General features: G+C 44.5%; 1 protein-coding gene across 10 annotated transcripts in view; it reads left to right on the top strand.

Annotated features, from left to right (window-relative positions):
* SEC31A (SEC31 homolog A, COPII coat complex component) overlaps positions 1-14245 on the top strand; it is a 52331-nt gene that overhangs the window by 171 nt on the left and 37915 nt on the right. For 9 of the 10 annotated variants that reach the window (XM_044428391.1, XM_044428389.1, XM_044428390.1 and 6 more), the window contains exons 2-7: positions 6407-6489; positions 8021-8144; positions 9652-9850; positions 9943-10038; positions 13156-13296; positions 13973-14115. In XM_044428391.1, the coding sequence (XP_044284326.1) occupies positions 6411-6489; positions 8021-8144; positions 9652-9850; positions 9943-10038; positions 13156-13296; positions 13973-14115 (782 nt within the window). In that variant the 5' untranslated portion in view covers positions 6407-6410. The remainder of the gene's footprint in view (positions 1-6406; positions 6490-8020; positions 8145-9651; positions 9851-9942; positions 10039-13155; positions 13297-13972; positions 14116-14245) is intronic. The other variant, XM_044428384.1, reaches the window with a different exon arrangement.

Genomic DNA, 14245 nt, shown 5'->3' with positions numbered 1-14245 from the left:
GCTGGCGGCGAGCCCCACCCCGCCGCCCTGTCTGCTTGCCTTGAAATGGACCCGGAGCTCCTGGCCTCGCCTCGCTGGCAGCCCGTCCTGCGTCTGTTACTCGGAAGTAGATCCCAGCGATCTCCTTGGGAGTTGCTCCCAAGTAGGATTGCAGCCATAACTTGAATGCTGGGGGCGGAATCTAAATATTATTACTGCTTTTGAAGATGTGAGCTCAGTGGAAACAGATTCATGTTCGTTTTGATACAGGACTCGTCCTCCCCACCCTTTTCCCTTTCCTAGAGTTATAAAAGGAGGATTCGGGAGGGTCTTCTGGGTTGGATTTGGAGGAAGCCTCTTCCTGTGTATTGGGTTGGGGGCTGGCTGAGTCATTCACTCTTGGTAAGTTAGAGTTTATGTGTCAGTGTGTTGCTGGGGACTATATCATATGTGTATCTGCTTGTGATACTTGAAGTGTGTGGAAGGGAGACTATACCATACAGTCGCAATCCTCCTGTAGGTATTCAGCACTGATAAATGGGGAAGTTACTGCACTCCACGTAGTTTCATACTTAAAATCCTCACTGCAACTTCTAAGCATGCCTTGAAAGACTGAATAAAGTGCACCCCTTCCATAATCAGTGGATGAGAGCTTTAGATATCTTTACCCCCACCTCCACCTGTGCTGAAATACTGGGAGAGTTTGCATATTAAAAGCCCTTAAGACTTGTTCTTGATTTTATTTTATTTTATTTTTGCAAAGCTTTAGTTGACCTTTCCGTGTAATTCCTACCAAAAACTGCACACTTACTCAGGATCAATTAATTCAGGATACCTGCCATCCCTGATGTTCAAGCTTCTTGCCCCATGAAGCTGTGCCTAGGATTCATTGGTAGCTTCCAACTGATGCTTTGGTTGCACCACAGAATTTGCATAGGATCCAGATGATGTTTTCCACTTGCGACCTATGTTTTCCCACTGCCTCTTCCATCTTGTTTCTTACCAAAGAAAATAAGGAGTAAAAGCATAACTGCTCAATGAATTCTAATTGGAAGTGCTAAGAACTGTGAAGTCACCCTTGACCAAGCTGTGTAAGGTGACAAAATGATTGTGTGCCACACAATCAGTATAATATTGTATGGCATTGTGTAGAGAGCCAGTGTGGTGCAGTGGTTAAGAGTGCAGGACTAGGACTCAGGAGAACTGGGTTCTAGTCCCCACTCAGCCATGGAGCCAACTGGGTGACCTCAGGATAGTCACAAACTCAGCCCAACTCACAGGGTTGCTGTTGTGAGGATACGACTGAGAGGAGAAAGGGAATGATGTAAGCTACCTCGAGTTCCTTGAAAGAAAAAAAGGTGGGATATAATTATAATTAAATGCACAGTTTGGCCTTTTTCAACCAGATGCATTTGAGATGTGTTGGACTATTTCTCCCAGCATCTCCCAACCTGCTTAGCTGTCTATAGCATAACAATGTGACACTGATTCTGTTTTCTCAGTTACTAAGCATGGGTTAGAATCTCTGTTGTGCCTGAGATGGACCCTTTAATCAAATCTTTTGTGCCACGGTTTAAGAAGAAACATGGTAGCACTGAATGATCTTGGATACGTGTCCTTTTGCCCATTCCTATCTCTGTATGAGGAGTTGGTTCAGTAGCAAAGGTTTATGTGCTGCTGGTTGAGTAATGAACAGCTGCTTAGGCAGCTAGAAGGCTGCAAACTTCTCTTTGATATCTCAAGAAGTAGCAGAATGCAGAAAGCTGTAATGATGACTTCAAAAAGTACAATGATTCTAAAACTTCTCCCAGGCTATTTTTCTGAGTTGGTTTGAGAACTTGAAATTTGCCTTGTACTAAGGGGACAAAAATGATATCCCAACTTAGAGTGGAAAATAGGCATGTGCAGAATAAGGAGTGATTCCTGTTAAAGAAAAGTACTCCCTAAGCTTTAATAGTGTGTTGCAAGTTAACTTTTTAACTTGGAGATGGACTCAGAGCAAGCCTCTGTTACTGTAATGTATATTTTAAAAATTGGCATGCGGCAACACCTAGATTCTTGCTGCATGATTTCTCAAACATTTTTATTTCAGGAACTACGATTTATATGGCAGTTGTACATTAACCAAAATGAAGTAATGCTGTGGTCAGTTGTTGTAGGATTGGTCCCGGGGAACATATACAGTATAGGCATTCTGTGGCATTTACGGTTGTGTACTGTAATGCACTGTCCAGGGGGAGCCTCTCTGCATACCAAATATAGAGGCAGAAAAACCAGCCCGCTCCAGGCTGCAGCTCAGTCTGGTGTTCAGGTGTTTTCAACTTCCAGACAGTTCTCCACCCAAGGGAGTTGTCATACTGGAAAGAGCATATTGCAAACCTTATCCTTTTGTAGGTAGAACTCAATTTCAGATAACACTTTCAACTTGGAAAAACTGTTAATAGAGAAGACCATTCTTAGCTAAGGGAAGTGCCTGTACTGATCGTGTTTATGCAAGACAAAATTCTTGGTTTTTAAGCCTACAGAGTTGTGCAATATTGGTATAGGATTATAGTAGAGCTCCTGTTGAGGTGATAAGTGGCCTAGAGAAAAGACTGTGATGAGTCCCAAGGGCTGCATATCCTGACAAAGCTCTGTTGCTCCTTCAAGCAGCTGGGCAGTATTTTCAAAAATAGTTTTGAGAGATCCGTATTCAAAAGAGTTTGATCTTTCAATTTTATACTTTCTCCTTCTTTCTTGTTTCACATTCCAATGAAAGTTACTCTGGATTGATCCAGAGCAATAACTTAATAATTTTAATAAAAACTGTAAGAAGAAGTAGTTGTTCTAAAATGTACATAAAATTCTGGGCACTTTGTGTGCATGTTGAGTGCCCTTTTTTACAGACAATTAGGTGGGAAGAGTATCAGCATTTTGGGCTGAGGATATTGCAGAACATTCTCATTACTATGTTTAAGAACATAATGCAAGGCCTCCTACCTAGTCTATTTCTGTGCTGATTGCAAAAATTGGCACTTTTATTGCCCTGGGCAACAGAAAACACTGGAACTCAGTAATCTTGTGTTTCCATGTGTGTAATTAACTTTGTTGATCAATGACAGTTGAAATTGGTAATCAAGAATTGAATTTTTATGGCTTATTGTATACATTTTGTATACAATCTTTCAACCATAATAACTCACAAGATGGTTTCTCTTGAAATGCAACAATAAACCCGGAGCTGACATCTCCTTGTCTACTCAGAAAAGCAAGGCTCCCTGTATCACATGCGTGTTTGTTAAGCCATCCTTGTTACTTCTGCATTTTTAAGTGTACTCCTAAAAATGGAAGCCTCTCATTTGCTTTTATTTGTTTATTGAGCCCCCAAGTTGTCTTGCAGGCTGATGCAAGGTGGGCTGCAATAGAGTGCTTTTTGCATCTTATGGTGGGCAAGTAGGCAGTTCTTCTAAGAGAAGGGGAGTGTGGAAAAGTAAACAAAGCTGGTGGGCTGTGGAGAGAGATCAAAAGAAGGCAGAGGAAGATGGTGAAAGAGGAAAAAAGTAACAGCAGATCTCATAGTTTAGCTTCTAATTAATGGGTCCAGAAGGTCTGAAAAGAAGAGAGACCATGTTTTTAAATTGACAGGTAAGACTGTGAAGTGTGAAGCAGCCTGAGCTCTTTTAGCTGTTGTTGCCCCTTGTATTGGCTGGCTTACCCAAACAGAATGAGGAAGTATGGACAGTGTTCCTAACAACTAGTAACTGCATTGCTTCAGTTTTCTCCTGCCCCCCAAAGGTGCTGTGAATAGGATTCAAAATACAGACACTTAGATTTGCTTTCCACAGTGGGCATCAAATGCTGGCGCATCAGTGTGTTCTTTATTGTAAGACAAGGTATAGTCCTGTGCATGTTTAGAAAAAGAGAAAAGCCCTGCAACTCTCAGCATCCCCCAGTCAGCATAGCTGGGAATCTCTCTAAACGCACATAGAATTGTGTTTTTGTTCTTTATCTATCCATGAAAAGAACAGTATGGAACATATCTTTATTTTTTAAAACCTGATTAGCGCATTAGAGTTTGATGGCCAAGAAGAATCACAGAGGGCTGCAGAAGCAAGTTTGCAATTGTTTGAACCACTAAAATGTGGGTTTGGCTTGTGGTTTGTGTGTGTGTGTTTGTACTGTGAGTCATGTAGCTTTCTAGCCTGAGCTTTTTTCAGTTTCCACTGAAGCGAAAAGGGAGAGAGAGAGAGAGCAAAGATACGTGTTTCAGTCCAGATCATGATGGGAGGATAAAATGCACATATTCTAAAATGCACCATAGTTTCTTTGTGTGGTGTTGTCCACTTTCGGACAGGGCTTGACGCAAATGCAGTAAGGGGGAGACGGGCTTAGGACAGAACTTTCTTGATGCACCAGGAACTGGGGCTTCACATTCTCCATTCCATGAGCTAGAAGGAGCTCGAGGATTAGTATATAGGTCTGATCTGGAAATTTACTCACTGGTCACCTGCCCTCAGAAACTCTGATCATTTCTGCATTTTTTGCTGAAATGATCTCAGGAGAGTCCAAGGACTTCTAGAAGGATTTGATACTTAAATCTCATCAGGCATAAAATAAATTCCATATGTATTTCATATGGTTTTGAAATGTAGGGTGCAAAGCCAGCAGCAGTTAACAACTTGCACGAGGGTTGAGTGCTGGAGCTGTTCACTCTCTGGAGAAAATGTTTAATCCTCGGCAGGGTACGGCTTGAGGCCAGTTGCACTCCAGTGTCAGCCTCCTTTTCGGATGTTTCAGGCTTCCCTCTTTGTGCTGAAGTGGACATCAACATTCAAACAAAACAAAAAACAGGTGCAGGAGATGGTGAGAAGCTATATTCTGGGTTTGGCCAATTTGGCACTCTTCAGATGTCTTTGACTACAATGCTGTCTATCCCTGGGAACACATTGAAGGGCCCTGCTGGCTGGGGTTGATCTGAGTTGCAGTCAAGCACCTCTGTAGGGTGCTGTGCTGTGTTGTGAAATGCTGCTGTAACTCCACTCTAACAGGAAAGATAGGATGACTAGGGCATCCCTTCCACTGCCAACATTAAACAGCTTAGGTCCAGAATACCTGAAGGATCACCTCCTTTCCTGTATGCCCTCACGCCCCTTAAGATCAGCAGGGGAGGCCTTGCTCCGGGAGCCCTCTCTGAAGGAAGTATGAAGGGTGTCTACTCGGAGGAGGGCCCTCTCTGTAGTGGCACCCAGGCTGTGGAATGCGCTCCCCAGAGAGGTCCGCCTGGTGCTGGCATTATACTCCTTCTGGTGCCAGGTAAAGACCTTTTTATTTAACTATCATTTTAATAATTAAGGGGTTTAGATGTTTTAAGATTTTTTCCCCTTCCCCACAGTCGCATTTTCGATTCTTTTCATCCCTTTCTTTTTTCTTAGTTTATGATATGCTGTTTTATATTGTTTAAATAATTATGGTTTTATTATTGTAATTTTATATTAGCACACTGTCCTGAGCACTTGTTGGAAGGACGGGATATAAATGTTTGTAATAAATAAATAAAAATAAATAAAACATTGCCATTTCATTTCAAATGGACAGGATGTCCTGACATAATGTCATAAAATAGGGCTTGCAGGAACAGAGGCTAAACTCTAAGGCTAAGGCATACCTTGAGCTGATCCTTCAGGCAAGCGTTTAACCTCTTCCAATTGCCCCAGGTTGCATAGCTAAGAAAGGACACAACGTCCTAAAAAAGTCCTGGGACATGCTGTGGGCTGTAGTTTTTTCTTTCTAAACATTTGCAGGGTTCTCCCTCAAACAGCTAAAACAGATCAAATATATCTGTTTGATCAAACATATCTGGAAATCTTGGGGTTGGGCCTGATGGTCTTGTTAGCCCCTTCCAACTCTATTATTCTGTGATTCCTCTGATCAACATCATAAGTCATTTCTGACTCATAGTTAAAATAACAATAATCTGTGCTAAACATTGAGGTCATTTGTAAACCAGAGTAGAAAAAGTTATGTTACAAATTTGTGTTACGTTATTTCAAGTTGTGTTAGTTTCTTATTGGGAAGCAATTTTCTAGGTGCGCAACTTGAAGCGGCAATCCTGTGCTTGCTTACCTAGCATAAGCCCCATAGAAATCGTGAAACTTAGTTTCTGAGTATACACATATAAGGTAGCATTGAACGTTCTGCCCTCCTGGTTTCAACCTGAAATGAGACTAATCTCTATTCCAATTTTTTTAATGTTACTGAATATTTTATTGACTACTTAAGACTTTATTTTTCTATAATGTTTAAATACAGTTCTAAATATAAAAGTAAAAGGTCCCACTTGCATCGTTTTGATTTCAAAGCTGTTTTCCCCCTTCCAGTGTGTCCGCTTGTGTTTCTGTTTAATTTCACACTTCTCATTTAGCAGTGCTCTCTGTTACACTCTTTTCAGCAGGATGAAGTTAAAAGAGATAGACCGTACTGCCATGCAGGCATGGAGTCCATCCGACCACCATCCTATTTACTTGGCTACTGGTAAGTTTTGAAGGAGACTCTGTTAACATTTTATTCAAGTATGAAAATATTTATTATGACTGCAGTTAAAGCTCATAAATGAAGACAGTCCAGCCATCATCTGGCCCTTTCAAGATGTGGTTCTAGTTGCCAAGAAATCAAAATCTCATCCTATGTCTTTTGCTCGTCTAGCCTGCGTTTTCCAACAGAGTGATCCTTTGGCCCTTTGACAATGTTCAGAGGGCCATAGGATTTTTCTGAGAACCAGCACTAACATCAGAAAACAGCTCCTTTATGGAGCTGAGGCTTCATGCATGGAGCACTCTCCTCTGCCCTTTGCAGTTGGTATAGAAAGAACTGTGCTGATTCTCCTCCAAGGTCATAAGACCAATCTTGGAGAAGGGGTTTAGTGGGTGTTGGAGGGCACAGAGAGGGGAAGATGCTGGTGACACCAAGATATGAGATAGCCTTAGTCTGCCTCCCTCTGCTCCAAGGAGCTGCAGTTTGACAACCAAAATCAACCATCTGTTCCTTTTGCAGCCAGGGAGAAATACAGAGGCGACCTTCAGCTCTGTGCTTCTCCTGTTCTGCATAGGATGCCCATAATCCTCCAAGTCTGGAGGGCTTGGAGCCTCCCTGTAGGATTATGCTGTAACTTGTGTTTTGTCTTAAATAAGCACATAAAAATTCCCTTGCTGAATCAAATCAGCATCCATCTGGATCAGCTGGCTCAACACCAGCCAGGAGTCTCTGCTTTCTCTCAAGCAGGTCATGAAGGTGGTTAGCCTTCTAATGTTTAGACATAGCATCCATCCATCCCTTTATATGTGGCAGTTCCATTCATCTCTTGTAGCCATTGACAGAAATGTCCTCTCTGGGTTTGTTCTAAAGCATCTCTAAGAATGTACAATAGCATTTTTCAGATCCTCTACCTATTTCATAAAACCCTCTCAGATTTCAGTGGTGGCCATTCCTAGGCATGTGGTCATTGGGCCTCCCTGTTGATGTTGAAACTTCCATCCCAAGGGCTAAATTCCATTTCAGAGAATTCCTCAGGGGCCACAGTTGCCAGCTCTTCTTGCTAGTAACCAGGCCTCCGGAGAGGCATTTCATTCTTTTAGAATGTGAAAATAATTTCTGGGATGCTACCAGATTCAGGGAAAGGGGCTGAGGCCTTCTAGGATCTCCGTAAGCCAGATTTGGCCCCCAGGCTGAGGTCTACACCTCTGATGCAGAACCTGATGCTTGCAACCCTAATAGGGTCAGTGCAGTGCTTACCAGAAGTTCAGCATGGCTGTTAAACACATTAAATTCCCCTTTTCCTCAGTGATTACCAGCATTTTTCAAACTACCACTTTGGAGAGAAATTCTGGAAACAGTTAAAAGTGTCATAATGTCACAAAGGATTCAAAGTTTGTTGAAGAGTAGTAGTAGTATTAGTTTAAAAAAATAAATGAGTTTTGTGTTCCCTCACAAATGTGTAGAATTATTTGGGGTTTCCAAAATGTTTTTATGGTATGTCCACTGTAAGTGATTACATGTCTATACGCAGGCACATCTGCTCAACAGTTAGATGCAACCTTCAGCACCAGTGCTTCCTTGGAAATATTTGAACTCGACTTGACAGACCCATCACTGGATATGAAGTCTTGTGCCACTTTCTCCTCTGCACACAGGTATGTGCAGTTTTTAAAGCTCTCTGTCTGCTTAAGGTAATCACAGCACTCGATGATTGCTAGTGATTAAGGGCTACAGTGCTAAAGCCTGGATTTGAATGCAGTCCAGCCCATGCATCGGTTCGGGGTGGAAAAGGCCCGTAGAAAAAGGCCTGCATCTGGCCAGAGGACCTGCGTCACAAGCGTGTGCAAAGCCTCATTGCCACACCAAGCCAGGTGTACCTCTGTGCATATGCTGTGGCCAGCCCAGGTGCACAACTTATTTTTGTCTAGCCCATGGTAGGAGTTGTTCCAAAGCACACTATGGCAGAGAGACTATGCTGCTGCTGGCCCTACCCATGGCCGGATCCAGCAGGCCCCGCTGCACCCCTGGACGTGCTGGGCCAGGGTGATGAGAGCGAGAAGGACGGTTCCAGTGAGGGCAGCACGCTTGGCAGCTCTGCTCTCTGCAGTGGCAGGATCAGAGGAAACAGGCTGTTCTGTGCTGCCTGTGCTGCCTCACAGCTCTCAGAAGCACAGGGGCGCAGAGGCTCCGGCATTGAGATGCCCCCCCCCCGCAGAAAAATAAAAAACAGTCCAGTGCCCAGGCTTCCATCTCCACTGAGAAACCCTTGGCTTGTGCCATTTACTTGTAAATCGTTTTATAATTGACATGGTACTGAATTTGTTCCGTGCTTTTAATTCTTCTATCTTTGCTGGACCTGCCATCATTCTGAGTGTGCATTTAGCAAATTATTATTATTATTATTATTATTATTATTATTAGAACATTTCTATGCCGCCCCTTGCCGAAGCCTCAGGGCGGCTTACAACACAATACAATACAAAAATAACAATATAAAATTAAAATTAATAATACAAAATAAATAAAAAATATAAACGATATAAAAGAAGTTATAAAAGAAAAGAAATAGGAACAGTTCTGCGCATGGGCCCCTTCTAAGCTACCTGCAGCTGCTTCTCCTCAGCAAGTGGCATTGACAGAGCAAGTGATGCTCTGCTTAGAGCAGAGATGGAGATGAAAGACTTTCCACTAACATTGGCCTGAGTCCACGAATCTTTCATAGAAGATGCAGTGCCCACCGGAGAGTCTGCATTTTTGTTGCCTGCTTGTATTATCACCAGAGGTGCCTGGTTAACTCAGACTGTAGCACTGGTTTATTTTGAACATCATCAGACCAAACCTTTCCCATCCCGCAATTCCCATCCCACAATCCATACCAAATGCAACAAGTGCAGACCTGTGCAAATCTGAGGCTTTCTGACTTACAGCTCAAATTACTTTAGAAATCTCCTTCGTCTTGAGCCCTGTGGGGTAGGCAAGGCCAGCCAGCTCATTTCATTGCTGAATGGGAATTTAGTTAAGGATCGCTGCCACCAAACTCAACACTGTAGCATTGCGTTCCATGAAGGAAAGTGCAGCTCGTTAGAAGGTGCACTTCTACAGTCAGGAGAATATGCAACTCTAAGTAGCTTCATTTCCACTCCTCTTGTAATTCCCTTATAGGTATCACAAGCTGATCTGGGGTCCTCATAAAACGGCATCTGATGGGAGTCTTTCAGGAGTACTTATTGCCGGAGGTGAAAATGGAAATACAATTTTGTATGACCCAGCTAAAATATTAGCTGGCGAAAGTGAAGTTGTGATTGCACAGAAAGATAAGCACACAGGACCTGTAAGAGCTCTGGATGTCAACATATTCCAGGTTAGATTCACTCCAACTGTGTTCATACTGCCTAAATGAGAGCATTTTAGATTCTTAGCATGCACTCTTTTGCTGTGTTCTTTCTCTTCTAGACAAACCTAGTAGCTTCCGGTGCAAATGAGTCTGAGATCTACATCTGGGACTTGAACAACTTTGCAACACCAATGACACCAGGAGCCAAGACGCAGGTATAAGATTTGTGTGTGGGTGTTGGATACAGATATTGTGTTAAGAAACCATTGGATAATGCTTAAGAGAATGAAGAGTTTCTATGACTGCATTTGACTTAACGTTGTTTTCAGGAGTATTGTTAGATATAATGAGCACCAGTGTGGTGTAGTAGTTAGGAGTGCTGGACTGGGAGTCAGGAGACCCAGGTTCTAGTTTCCAATCGGTCATGAAGCTCACTGGGCGTCTTTGGATCAGTCATGGACTCTCAGCCTAACCTACTGCACAAGGTTGTTGTGAGGATAACCTGAAGAGGAGGAGAAGCTTGTAAGCCTTCTCGGGTTTCTTGCAAGAGGAAGAAAGGCAGGATATTATACAAATGCAGTGTAATAGTAATAATCCTGTACTTGTTAAGGCAGAAAAAAAAATCTTAAAATGCCTAGCATGCCCCAGCTAGTGGGGAATGCTGGGAACAGTAGAACTTTTTGCTGTCTGAACATGCCCCTTTGTGCACTTGTTTGTGCAAGCATGTCCTAGAATCTTGCAAAGCCATTTGATAAACATCCATTCGTATGAGAATGCCTGCTCTTCAAATTAACTTTGTGGAAGAGCAGCTGAATTAATCTGTGGAAGCAGTATAATGAGCAGTAACAGATAGGAACTGACTTAACACAACCCTTTTATGCAGGCAGCAGCCTATGCTGTTCGCTCTAAAAGAGGCTGAAATGCTGGTAGGAATGCATATGTCCCGGCATCAAGGATGACGTACAGCAGAGGGATCACCCAGTATGCACCCTTTCCCAGTGGAATCTCTTGTTTCTGCAAAGCAAGGAGGGCCAGCCTGCATCCCCACGGCTACATGTGGGCTTGGGTCTGATCTCGTGCAGCCTCCAGAATAATTTAAAATGCCTTCTGTGTGTGAGCCATTCAGGTTTCTGGCAAGAGATTTGCTTGCAGTTCACTGGAAAGGAAAGGAGAGAGAGAAAGGGAGTAACCTGCCCACCTCGGACTCTGGCCTTCCCCACTGCCAATATGCACCTCCAACAGGCCACCCATGAGGGTATGTGACCCTTAAGAGGAACACAGGTGGCCCACCTCTGTTCTAATCATTATTCAACATGTGTGATATCACATGTGGATGTATTCTTAGTTTCCTGTGGAAATTTCTCCCTCTCCCCTCCTCCATCTGCATACCAGAAGCCTCTTAAGTGAACTCTCACATGCCTCCATTGCAGTCTGTCCTGTTTCCAGGTTCAGAGTGTGTCTCTCAATAATTGTTTGGATAGAGTGTGCTTCCTCATTTTTCTTAAGGTGTGCACACACAAGTGTCTTGCTTGACACTTGCAAGCAGTTCTAGAAAAACTTGAACAGTAGGGCAACTTCTGATTCAAGGAAGCATCATCTTTCTTAGAATCAGGTCATTGTAGAAGGGTAGCTCCTGAAGATTATCTAGCCCAGGAGGGTCCAGCACACGGCCCACGAGCTGCACGCAATCCCCGAGGCCTTGTCCTCTCGCCACTTGGAGCCCCTCCATCCCATCTCCCCAGTCCAGTTCCCAGTGGTGGCACGGGCAGGATTGCAGCAAGCTCTCCCAAGGCCGCTGGCCCAGAGAGTGGGGCAGGCTGGCAGCTTTGAGAGCTCTCGTGCCACCACGCCCTGCCCACTTACACAAAGCTGCCCACCGGCAGGAGCAGGCAGGGCACGCTGGAGAAGGTCCACTGGCTGCAGTCCAAGTGACCCAGCATGCCAGTTTCAAGAAGGAGGGAGGGGCTGGGGGTCACATGGGAGGATTTCTGGGTGGGAGAAACAGGGAAGAAAGGGGTGGACCATCCCAGAGGAGTGGGAGATGCTGGGAATAGTAGGACTTTTTGCTCTCTGAATATGCACCTTTGGTTGTACAAGCATGTCCTAGAATCTTACAGTGCCATTGGATAAGCATCCATTCGTATGAGAATGCCTGCTCTTCAAATTAACTTTGTGGAAGAGTAGCTGAATTAATCTGTGGAAGCAGTTTAATGAGCAGTCGTAGATATGAATTGACTTAACATAACCCTTAACCACACCCAGCAGCCTGTGATCTCTGCAAAGGGTTTTGTTTTGTTTTGTTTTGTTTTTTTTCATTCAGCTAGTCCTAAATTTTCTCCCTAATTTATTGGTTAATTTAATATAGTAACTGTGTACATCAGATTAAATAAATCAATTGCGACCACTTTAATTTATGGTATGGAAATGTAATCCATTGTGCAACCCCTGGGTTGTGTTGAAGTCCTTTTGTGGCCCTCGAGGTACAAAAAGTTGGACAGCCCTGATCTAGCCAGTCCACCCCACTCAGGGAAGTCTCCTCGGGTTCCTCCATGAGGCAGAGCTTGGCCACCAGGCCCCAGCTCCCACAGGATGTCCAGCTGGGATCTTCGATCTGACATGAACGGCAGGCCTGCTGGCAGCTTGGGGACTTTGGTGGCGCTGGAAGGGGCCACCCAGTCCAGCCAGGTGGGTTTGTGTGGCCAGCCCCATGGGGACACCGCACAAAACCAGGAGCTCAGCTGACACTCCAGGACGCATTCCTGCTACAGACAGTGGAGTCTCTTTCTCCATTCTGAGGGGAACGTGTGCACTGCCATCATCCAGCCCACAGAGGGTTGTGGGGGCACTTTGCTCCCACCATTCCAGTCCTGCACCTTTGCTGGAGCCGCACCACATTCTTCACGCTGAGCTGCAACTACAATTTGCCAAATACTTATCTTCTTAATTACTCTATTTCTCTTCGCTCCAAGCGCATTATATCTGCTCCCTTTCCCTCGCTGCTTTCTTTGCCTACTCACTGTTGCAGCCCTGCCACATGGGCTCTTTTCCCTGTGTGGTTAAGTCCAAGGGAACGGGCAGGGAGCAGAACCAGGGAGATGCCGTAATGCTTGTAACGTGCTTCCCTGGGAGAAAGTGCAAGGCGGGGTTCTGGGGGTTTGCACGGTGGCTCTAGAAGGCTGCGAGTGCAAGTGGGCTGTGGGCGGATGGGTGGATTACTTGCGATCGGAGAGCAGCAGAGCTGTGAGCCGTGAATAAGCTGCAGCTGAGGAAGACAGATTCACGAGTTCGGTCCTCCAGTGATGTCGAATGAGAGCCTGTCCTGTTTCCATCAGCCTCCTGAAGACATTAGCTGCATTGCGTGGAACAGGCAAGTCCAGCATATCTTGGCTTCAGCGAGCCCCAGCGGCCGTGCCACCGTTTGGGATCTCAGGAAGAATGAACCAATCATCAAAGTCAGCGACCACAGTAACCGGGTGACTATTCAGCGAGTTCACTTTAGAACACGTCTGCCCAACCTCCTTCTCGAAGCATCGGTCACCCGTCACGCTGGTCGGAAGGGGGTGATGGGGAATCGTAGTCCAATGCACGAGGAGGCAGCCAGGTTGGGAGAACGCCTTGTGGACGGTCATTTTAGTCAAGAGTTTTGTTCCCGATGGCTTCTCACTGCCACCTGGCCAGAGATGCTCTTTGCGTGGTGGCCAGCAAGTGCAGCCTGCTCTGTCGTGTGCGTGACGCATAATGCAAGATTCACACGTAGATCTCCTGATCTCCCCACACCCCTGCATGTCAGGTACTTGACCATGCATGGTAGGCCTGGACCATCACAGGAGTTTTCTTAGGTGGGGCTGCAGCAACCTGGGGAGAAAGTGTGGGAAGGAGGACTTTGATATAAGAAGGGGAGTGGGGCTTTCCTTTATTTATTGTTTATTTATTAAAACATTTTTATGCCGCCCCATTCGCCAAAGCCTCGGGGCGGCTTACAACAATAAGTTAAAAATAATTATAACATTAAATTAAAAAAATATAAACATTAAGTTAAAAATACAAAAATACCAATATAAAATAAGCCGCCCTGGCCAGATAACATCCAATAATATTAACAATTAAGCCCACATAGCATTATTATGAATGCTGGTCATCCTCTTTCAGATGCACTGCTCAGGGCTGGCTTGGCATCCTGATATTGCTACACAAATGGTTCTGGCTTCAGAAGATGACAGACTGCCTGTAATTCAGATGTGGGACCTCAGGTTTGCGTCTTCACCACTTCGCGTCCTGGAAAGCCATGCAAGGTAAATGTTTTTCTTCTTACAGGATTTCCTTGTGGCGGTGGGAAACATTCTGGCAAAATCAAATATAGATAGCAAGTGTCCTTGCTAAAATATAGCTTAGCAGAGGCTAAACATGCCACTGCATCCCCTT

This window comes from Varanus komodoensis, unplaced genomic scaffold (genome assembly GCF_004798865.1).
Source record: "Varanus komodoensis strain SLA01 unplaced genomic scaffold, ASM479886v1 scaffold2, whole genome shotgun sequence".
In the NCBI taxonomy this organism is placed as follows: domain Eukaryota; kingdom Metazoa; phylum Chordata; class Lepidosauria; order Squamata; family Varanidae; genus Varanus; species Varanus komodoensis.
Note: the sequence above shows the minus strand (reverse complement) of the source record. Positions and strands in the feature narration are given on the sequence as shown.